Here is an 11,105-nt window from a genome sequence, read left to right on the forward strand (position 1 = left end):
TCAGAGGTTCTAGGATGATGGTTCCAAACTTGCCTTCTGATCAGGGCTCCAAAGCAGAGAACATGTCAGTAAGTACAGTGGTAGAGCTTGTTGCTTATTAAAAATGACAAAGATTTCAGGGTTATGAATATCGTCAACCACACTATCGTAGAGTTTCATACTGCTTGTGTTAATTAATGGTGGCGCTACATAACTCCGATTGCCCCTTGTGTATGATCCTGTTACAACTTCTGCTTCAAACACACAGATCAAATGGTCCATTTCACATTTTTCTCTGGTATCTGCTATAAGTTTCCGGGGGTTCTTTTTAAAATATATGCCAGCTCCATATTTCTGATCTGAAAAATGACACAAAATGCAAGCTGTTTTACCATATTTTCATTATAATGGCAATATAAACGAGTAGCTGACTGCAGTATCTTTCATCTTTCAACCATATACTAGGTAGAATCATAAGGACTAATTTGACTGCAGTAAACAAACTTAGGAACCATGCTGAAAATAACCACTGAAATAATCTCACATAACAATTAGAAATAGAGTAATTAAAACTGAGGTTGGAGAGGTGGGCCCCATTCATTCTCAGGCTAGGAGGGGAGGCATTATGTAATTGTATTTTGGTATACCACAGCCAACAAACGAGCTAATTTCTTAATTCAAAAAGGCAAGAGATAGAAGCCTAGAGTTTATATTCTGGAAGATAGATATATGGTCTGCAGCTGGGGAATCAGTTGCTATGTTTGAGACTGAATTCTTGCTTACTCTCTAGTTTCTAATCTTTCTGGGAATCTTCTACCTAGAATAGCTGAGGAGTGAATTAAGAGTTAATTGTCTGGTAATTTGTAATTTACTGCCAAGTTTGAATAAGAAACCCAAGAAGACACAAGAGAGGCACCACAGTCTAGTCCTGTTAATTTGGGTTCCTTACACTTAAGAATGAAAACTCCAGTCTTGTTTTTCACCAGTATAGGTTCTTAAATAGGGCATTTAACATACTGAAAAATATTCTGTGTTTCTTACAGCATTACAGCAACATGTGGTTTACCTTGTAATGAGGAGTAAGTTTTCTGAAATCCAGTTTTGCACACCAGGCTACAATACTGAGCAGGGACATGATGGTACAATCTATGACATACAGGCATTCCAGTATTTCTTCCTTCTATTTTCCTTTTTACCCTTTGGAAAGCAGATTCTAAAAGAGGGTTATGTATTTTCTCTATCTGTAATAAAAATGAACAGTAAGGATGTGCCCTGTTTATTACCAATAGCATAAAATCTGTGAGTAATTCACCTGCCAACCAGCAGAAATTGCCTATCCATAAACCTTTCCTCACACAAGAGATGCTGCCTGGTATGTGTCTCCAGGATTCTGGAGGAAATCCAGGTACTTGAATCAAAGAAACATCTAATTCAAGGATTATCAATTTTCTGTACAAATAAATCAATGTTCAACCAAGATTTTGTTCTAGAATATGGATTTGTTTTCTGTGAAATATTAACCCTGTCTATTTTTCCATTCACAATAGGAATTAGGTAATTGTTCGTTGTTATCCTTTTTCAGGCTTGTTACATTAGTTTTATAATTAGAATTAGAATTCTTTTATTGGCCAAGTGTGATTGGACACACAAGGAATTTGTCTTGGTGCAAATGCTCTCAGTATACATAAAAGAAAAGAGTCAAGAGTGAAGAATCATAAGGTACAACGCTTAATAATACTCATAGGGTACAATAAGCAATCAAATCATGCTAGGAAACAGTCAATATAGATCGTAAGGATACAAGCGACAAAGTTACAGTCATACAGTCACCAGTGGGAGGGGATGGGTGATAAGGAGTGATGAGAAGATTAATAGTAATAGTAGTGCAGACTTTGTAAATAGTTGGACAGTGTTGAAGGAATTATTTGTTTAGCAGAGTATTTATTTAGATTTTGGAATTCTGTAGCCTCTTTTGAAATCTAGCATGAGCTAATGATTTGTATGAAACTGACATCTGTCTCTTGAGTGAAACATTTTCTATTCATCTCAAGGCTGGTGCTTGATTAAAAACACACACACACAAACAAAAGCAACAGCTGTATCAGGTTTACAATTAGTTCCCAAGTTTCCACCAACAAGGAATCCTCAATGCTCCTGATAATGGAAGAGAAAAGGAAGCAAGTTATGCTAACTCCTACAGGCCAATATGACTCCATAAAAACTCAGGGGGGCCTCCAGAGCTGTATGGAAGATCAGGTTTGGAGCTGCAAAATGGGAAATCAACAGGTCAGCTGAATTAAATAATTTTAAATCCCTCAGATGAATTAAATAATCTTTTTTTCTCTTCATGGAAGGCTAACCCAAGATCCAAAGTTGACATTGTTAACACTGAAGAGTCAGCTGCTTCAAAGAATGGGGGAAGTGGCAACCAGTTAATGTCCAGTTTAACTTGCAGTTTAGGTCATCCAGAGACTTTGTGTCTATGAAACCCTATCAGTCATTAAATTGATTTCAATCTTATTTATGTTTTGGTTAACTTGGTACAGCAATAATACAATACAATCTCTTAGTGTTATTTTGCCATTCACCTTTAGAACCTGGAGGCCAGCTTTTTCGAGCTGTTTTTCTTTGTCTTTGAATTCTTGAAGGTAAGACTCTATTGGGGTGATTTGATAAAAGCATCTGTTTGCCATCTCCAGATCCCCTTCCTGATGAGGGTGGCTCTCCAAAGATCCTGGATGCAAATAATACACTGCTTAATAAAAATTAAAACAAGATTTAAACCGAGATAAAATTAAACCAAGATTTAAACCAGACTGAAAAATAAATTGAAAACTTAAAAGGAATGGGATGGTGGTCCTTAATTCTATTTGTTCTGTGAATGGAAAAAAATTAAACATAGAATAATGCTCTGCTATTCTTGCCCTAAAAAAAATTGTGCTAACATAAAAAGATAATAAAAATACAATTTTAAAAAAGCCAAAGCTAATACCAACAACAACTCTAGAAATTAAGAGAATAAAAAATGGGAGTGTGTGTACATCCACCCCCAGCCCTATACACACATTCAAACCAGAAAAACATTTTAAATATCTCTACTTGGTATTTCTGACTAGGCATATCTATACAAATGATATTTCTAAGATGAAATAAGGAAAAATAGTTAACTTTGCCCACACATTTTTGTTTACCATATGTTGTTTCAAAGCTCTGATCCCTTGTGAATTCCAGTGATATGATAAAAGATGTATCAATTTTATTAGAATTTGCAATATGACACCTGGAAGCTGACAACAAAGATTAAATAATATTCTAACACTGCACTGGTTTATGTGATTTAACAAAATAGTGACAATAAGCCATCCTCTGGCTTTCTGAAAAAGATGGCTGGGTGATTTTCTCAGAGCAGAACAGGTTCAGACTATTATTGTACAAGTCTGCTATTTTAATTTATCTGACATGGATTTCTATTACTTTCTATATTATAAGAATAAAGTCATGATATACACATTTAAAGGTACAACTTATGTCTGTGCAGTTTTGTCTCGGCATTCTGCCCATCCGCTGTTTGCTCTTTTCATTTAAGAGTAAGCATTGGGCAATTCATAGTGAGATGCTATAAAAAAACTCTCTTTTAAGTTCAATGACGAGTATGTACATTTCTAAAATCGCTGTTTCTAAAGACTAGAAGTCTGCCTTTAAAAAAATTAAATGATTCTAATTTTCAGTGAATTACTCTGTCAATTGTTAAAGGTTAAATTAATTTCTGTTATCAATGGAATATGCTTATACAACTCTACGTACCATCCATCTTAAGAGTCTCTTGCTTGGCTGTAGACTGCAGCATGAATTCAATTGCAAAAGCTGCATCAATCACAGCTCGGGGGGACCCTTCGATCTCTAGGGTTGTCCCTGTTCCACTTACACTCTCCAGGATGGTAATGCCAAAATGCTGCTGGAGATGAGACAGTTCAAGAGGCTGGACACTGCTCAGGTTTAAAATGTTGTGATTTGTTATAACAATCCGTCCAGTTTCCTCAACCAATATGATATCTCTAAGCCACTGTCCTGCTTTCTCCAAAATATCATGGCTGCGTCCTATCAGTTCTACGAAAGGCCCATTTCTTTTGAAACCTGGATTGGTTTGGACATCAGTCTGTAGCTCTGCTAAAAAGAAAGAAAGAAAGAAAGAAAGAAAGAAAGAAAGAAAGAAAGAAAGAAAGAAAGAAAGAAAGAAAGAAAGAAAGAAAGAAAAGAAAGAAAGGAAAGAAAGAAAGAAAGAAAGAAAGAAAGAAAGAAAGAAAGAAAGAAAGAAAGAAAGAAAGAAAAAGAAAGAAAGAAAGAAAGAAAAGAAAGAAAGAAAGAAAGAAAGAAAGAAAGAAAGAAAGAAAGAAAGAAAGAAAGAGAAAATTTGTGCTGCTGAATGATTGCATCCAAATGGGGGTAATTCAGGGGAAAATTTATGCTGGTAAATGACAGGAAAGGATAGTTAGGAATAAGACTAGAGAGTTCCAAAAAAGTGATGACATCTGGAGACTCAAGAAGGAATGAGAATGACTGAAACATTGAGATAATTTGGTCATAAAGAAAGAATAACTAAGGATCAAATTGCAAAACAGATGTAGAGAGAGTAAAAATGAATTGGTTTAGATGAAGTAGATTGGGGCTGTCAAACTGGCCACGCCCATGCCCTGTTTAGCAAGGGGGGGGGGGAAAGTCCCAATATGTCACATGGCACCACTGTGATGACGCTCCTGAAGTAGATGAAATTCTCAAAAACAAATGAAAAGTTTAAAGAACAACAGGCACTATATGAAGTAGTATGTCATTACAATTTTGAGATATTTAATATGGTTTTATAAAACAAATACTGTACAATTTCTGCAATTTTTAAAGACACAATTACCCAGGAGCTTTCACTGAGAACAATCTTGCTTTTAGACAAGATTATATAAGATTAAAAATTGAGAGCTTTTAAAGTTTTCCAGCTTTTAAAATCTAAAGGAAATTCCCCCTCCCTGAAAGGCTTCCTCCCTCTGTCTTGCCCAATTTTCCCTGGCCCTTCTTTTATCCCACGCACCTTTCAGCTTCTCCTTCTATGGCTGGGTTCTCATAGCATACCAATCCACAACTTCTTAAAGAATTGGTTTCTGACTAAGCCACAGTTAGCGGGGTTTACCTTCCATGTTAAACCACAACCCAGCATTTACAAACACAGTATACAGGATCACCATCATGGTCAAAAACAATAACATTGATGATGAGTAAGTGAGATATACTGAATCATAAATCACTGTCAACAAAATTGTTTAGTTCAAATTTGTTAAGCTCCCTGCTCTTAATGTTTCAAGCATTGGACAGGGTATTGGCAAAGAATCTATTTCAGGTTATTGAACTTAATGAAGCCAAGAATTCCCATAAATTATAAGCCTCTGGTTTATTTTTACCCATTGTGTCAATATTGCTGCAATCCATCTTTTCTTCTAATTTGTTCTTCACCGACATAAGCTTGGCACAGAAAGCCTTTAAAAGGGGGAAAATAATGATTACTCAGCATAATATAATAGCTTTTTCTCTGGTAATATCACACTACTAACCAGAGCATACAAAACATTTGCTAGACCAATACTCGAATACAGTTCATCAGTCTGGAACCCTCATTACGTATCTGATATTAGCACAATTGAGAAAGTCCAGAAATATTTCACAAGAAGAGTTCTCCACTCCTCTACTCGTTGTAGAATACCTTATGCCACCAGACTTGAAATTCTAGACCTAGAAAACCTTGAATTACGCCGTCTTCGGTCTGACTTAAGCATGGTATATAAAATCATACATTGCAATGTCCTACCTGTCAATGAATACTTCAGCTTCAACCATAACAACACAAGAGCACACAATAGATACAAACTCAAAGTAAACCGCACCAAACTTGATTGCAGGAAATACGACTTCAGCAATAGAGTGGTCAATGTCTGGAATACTCTACCCGACTCTGTAGTCTCTTCCCCAAACCCCAAAAACTTTAACCTTAGACTGTCTACTATTGACCTCACCCCTTTCCTAAGAGGTCTGTAGGGGGTGTGCATAAGCGCACCAACGTGCCTACCGTCCCTGTCCTATTGTTTCTCTTATTCTTCTTTTATTTTTCTTATATGTACCCATTTCATGTATTCACAACTATGTATACGCTTATACTTATTATCTTGTAAACAATTGGCAAATCAAATAAATAAAATAAATAAATAAAATAAAATATGATTATTAGTTTGGATTTTTTTTTTTTTGCTCCTAGAACACCAGGGACATTACAGCAAATGCCAGTAGAATAATAACCAGTTTTAAATAGGATATTTCTCCTGAATATTGAGTATTGAATAAATTGGAAATTCAGTTGCTGAAGTCATATTTGCAGACATAAACATAAAGAATAAGAAGATACGACTGATGTTAACAGTTTAGCTGACATTTAGAAAAGAAGACTGATTTAAAGTCCCAGAAGGTTATGTGATATGTCATTTGTGCTAACTAGTAAATTAAATAGTTGTTCACAGCAGACTTTTAACACTGTTTCCTTGAGATTTTTAGATAACCCAACAAGTAGGGAAAGTAGAACAGTGCTGGATAACCTTTTTCAGCTCGTGTACATGCCACCACCTAGAAGGCAATGCGTGCGCAATACCCCCATGCACCATGCATCTCTGCGCATGCATGTACGACACCCCCCATGTGCGCTGTGCATCTCCCCTGCACCGCTGCACCCCCATGCATGTGTGCCAGATACCCGACAATCAGCTGTGAGGCGGGCGGCACGTGTGCATGCGCAGTGGGACTCTTTGTGTGCCAGCAGACTCTTTGTGCGACTTTGTGTGCCAGCAGAAATGGCTCTGCGTGCCATTTCTGGCACATGCACCATAGGTTCGCCATCACGGATCTAGAACTCATGCCAAAATCAAAGGATTATCGTAGACTGTGTGGTCACTAGATACTTCTTTTGAAATTGCATTTCTTTAGTAAAGTGCAAAGTGTTGTTCAAGAACTTATTTTTATTTGGCAGGTACCTCCTTTATTATTAAGACTTTTCTCCATGTTTGGTCTATTAACTTCTTGATTGTTTTTATATAATCCAAGAATGAAAAGGATCTCTAAAATGATCTAATCCAATTTCTGGCCGATACAAGAAATCCTCTACTATAAATCCCTAAATTCTTAACCATCTTTTTAGTGAATGCTGCTAGATCCTCACTTTCTAAGGCAAGGTATTTTGCAGTCAACAAGCTGTCAAAAGAATAATGTGGGGGTTCCAGCTCAAACCGGGACTGTGCAGGAATAAATAAAAATGAGATCCAGACAGCTCTAAGGAAATAAGAAATATTAATTCCTAAAAGCAAAAGAGTTTGCATTTAGGGGAAGCTGCAGAGAAATAGGGTCCAGCAGCAGATTTTCATAGGGGGAGCTTGTCCGTGGTGTGGAGGTGTCTGCATGCTGATTCTAGGGTGACACTTGAGGAGTGTTTGTCTGTGTAGGTATGAATTCTTGTGAACATGCAGTTCCACAGGGAGACCTAATTTAATTAGCTCTATTTGTGTTTGCAGACCTTAACCTTTGATATGTGGATTAGGTCTGGGTAACTTATTTGGAGGTTTGGAGAAGTTTGGGGAAAGTATTTTTCCCTGTTTGCTATTTTTACTTGATTAATTTAGTTTCAGCTTGACTGTCAACTATCTAGTGGAGACGTTGCTTCTCAGACAATTGTGGATTCTGTTAAAGTTTTAAGGAAAGTTGGAAACAGTATAAAGAATAAAATAAATTTGGATGTAAAAGTTCTCACAAAGTCTATACTTTTTTAGACCTTTCTTCTTGAGCTATACATTTACAACCTAACGCTGAAGAGAAAGAAAACATCCTCCATTCAAAAATCAGAAAATGGTTATTATACCATAACCTAATTATCCTTTCTTCAAGCTTCAAGGTTTTCTCATAGATTTGGCCTTCGAGACACTCACCTTCTTTCTTAACCCACCTTAATATATTTAAACTTTTCCTAATCTGGATGAGAATGGTGTATATGGCTAAAGAGTAGCGACAGAATAAACTAATCAGTTGGGTTGCTAGACAAATGTTCAAGCATTAATTTCAAGGCTTCCAGCCAAACATTGTGCAGCCCTTCGTCTGGGATTATATAAGGATTCCTATCCTGGACAGGGAGTCGGACATCCAAGGTATTTTCCAAGCTTCTGATTCTATGATATTCATAGGATTTAAGTGTCTTTTAAAAAAAAAACTCCTACAAAGGACAAAATATTAGCAAATATCAATATTTTCAAAGGCTATGCAAATAGCAATAGCACTTAGACGTATATACCACTTCAGAGTGCTTTGCAGCCCTCTCTAAGTGGTTTACAGCAGGGGTCCCCAACCACCGGTCCGCGGACCGGCACGTCCGTGGAACAAGTCCTACCGGGCAGCTGGTTTGCTGGCGCCGCCATCTTGTTTTGATGGAAAAAGTGCTTCCGGTGAGCTTTTCCGGGTAGAAAGCTCACCGGAAGCACTTTTCATCAAAAAGATAGCGGCGCGCCTGCTCGTGAGCTTTTCCGGGTAGAAAGCCATTTCTACCCGGAAAAGCTCACCAGAGCGCTGGCGCCGTCATCTTTTTGATGAAAACGTGCTTCCGGTGAGGTCACCGGAAGCACTTTTTCATCAAAACAAGATGGCGGCGCCCAGCTAATGCCGGTGCCGGGCCGCGCCATAAAAAGGTTGGGGATACCGGGCCGCGGCATAAGAAAGGTTGGGGATCACTGGTTTACAGAGTCAGCCTGTTGCCCCCAACAATCTGGGTCCTCATTTTACTTACCTCAGAAGGATGGACGGCTGAGTCAAACTGATGGTGAGAATCGAACTGCTGAATTGCTGGCAGCCAGCAGCTGGCAGAAGTAGCCTGCAAGTACTGCATTCTAACCAATGGGCCACCATGGCTCATTCAATAATCATCAAATAACGCCAATAACTACATTTTCTAGAGCATCGAAAAGCAATTCTCCATGTCATAATAGTTTCAGTCATAATAATGCAAGGAGGGTAACTTTAATCTCATGGGAAATACTGGCTGTATAATACCCTATGCTTTCCTTAGACCCCTGTAATCTACTCGCAAGGAATATTCAATGGCTTACTTCATAAACATCACTGTTGTCCAGAGATATCACAATGTAGACATCCAGCTTCTTCCCAGTTTGTTCCACTGCAAAGTGCATTATTTCTTCCACCATAATTTCGGCTACCTCATTACTTGGTAAATGTAAATCTTTAATTCCAAGTGGAGGAAAAGCAATGGATGACAACTGCTGTTCCAGAGTCTTGTAAAGCCCTTTAGAAATGGCTGTTTTTAATATCTGCTCGAAAGAAATTCAATTATATATAAGCTGATTTTCTCCCAAATTCATACGAATGAAACATTGTAAAGCGAATAGGAAATAACATCACCTCGTGCCTGTTGCCTTCAATGTAAGATGGCCAAATCACATGGAGCACATGTTCACAGTCAAGACTGAATCCTTTTGTGTATATGAAATTGGGTCTGTCTGATGGAAGTTTCTGTAACTCAGAGAGAAATTGTTCCTGCATAGCTGGACCAGCCCTTTCCAAAATTGCTCTTGAAACCGCTCCTTGAAAAAGATCATCTTGCACAGTCACAGAATTAATAATTATAGCAGCCTGAAAGAGAGCAATGTACACTGTGGAACTTTTCATGCTATATTCATGCCAGGTTTCTACAGATAAGAAATTCTATGCCATTCCATCAGCAGCAAGAAATCTTAATAATCTCTCCCATCTTCATAAGGACAGGATGTATATCTACAAGAAAGATTCTGTAAGGTTCAGGGATTTCTAGCAATAATTTGAGGCATGTACAGAGGGAATATTAGGATATATTCAAACAGAATATCCTGTTGAATAAGTAGCAACAAATTTAATGTTGGATGTGGCCCCTGTATCTTTCACATCATATAATTTTCAGTAGAGCTACAACATGTCTAGTGGTTTTCTGCATTGGAATAAAAAAATATATTCTTGGCATGCCAATACATCTACAAGAAACATAATCCACAAGACTTACTTGCTGTGTTTCTATATCCCCTTTGTTGATCTGCAGGGAGAGTTCATTGACTCTGATAGAATCAGTGATATCCAACTGAGGCACAATATCATTACTCCCGATCAGATCTTCGCAAGCCCTTTTCATGACATCAGCTGTGGTCTCATCAATGTTTACAAGGTGGATTTCTTGCAAGTAGCCAAATAATGGAGCAAGTTGAACAAAGTTCCTGATAGTCTGTACAATCACTTGAGCACACCAATCCTGAGGAAAATTGAAGATCCCTGAACTCAGTGCAGGAATGGCCACAGACTTGATATTGTTTTCTGGAGCATTCACATATTTCAGAACATTTATTATGGCAGCTTCCAACTTGAGGCAACATTCCTCCTTCTGATCTTCTGACCACCTTGGACCTACCGCATGGATAATCTGCTTACAGGGCAGTCTTCCTCCGCTGGTGACCACAATCTGGCCAGGACTGAGTGGACCATTCTTTTCAACAAAAAGTTTGCACTGCTCTTCAATTTCTGGCCCACCGGCTTTCAGGAGAGCAAATGCCAGACCTCCAAAATGGTGCAGGTATTCATTGGCTGCATTCACCAAAGCATCGGCCTCATGTCTTGTGAGATCATCTACCCAAACAGAAACCTCCACTCCTTCCTTCAGGCTTTTCCTATACACTTCCATGGGATTCCTTATGCTCTTAAGGACACAGATACAGCCAAACTTCTTCTGAAGCAGGCTGCACAAGTAATTCTCTCTCCTCTTAAGAACTGCATAAATGCTGTTACTGATGGGAATCGATAGCATTTCCTCATCCATTGGAATTCTAATTTCTTGGGACATAAATGAGAATTAACATTTGGCAGGTTGTACAAATATGTTCATTTTTGAAGATTTTACTCTTTCCTGATCTCGGGAAAGAAAACTTAGTCACCAATATATCATTTCTGCAGAATGCCATCTTTCCCTAACATAAATTATCTTGTGACATAAATGATCTTGTGACATTAAGCATTCCCATTTG

At 37.9% G+C, this 11,105-nt stretch overlaps 1 protein-coding gene across 1 annotated transcript; it reads right to left on the reverse strand.

Annotated features, from left to right (window-relative positions):
* Positions 1 to 10,900, reverse strand: PARP9 (poly(ADP-ribose) polymerase family member 9). The gene is given in 8 exon segments (XM_026665421.2): positions 1 to 338; positions 1,046 to 1,220; positions 2,568 to 2,713; positions 3,784 to 4,143; positions 5,427 to 5,502; positions 9,153 to 9,371; positions 9,463 to 9,693; positions 10,097 to 10,900. Coding segments are annotated over 8 exon segments (2,349 nt in total).
* Positions 10,901 to 11,105: the final 205 nt, after the last annotated feature.

Source organism: Notechis scutatus, chromosome 1, assembly GCF_049901735.1.
Source record: "Notechis scutatus isolate UNSWTSFEM ecotype Mainland chromosome 1, rNotScu1.2, whole genome shotgun sequence".
NCBI lineage: Eukaryota > Metazoa > Chordata > Lepidosauria > Squamata > Elapidae > Notechis > Notechis scutatus.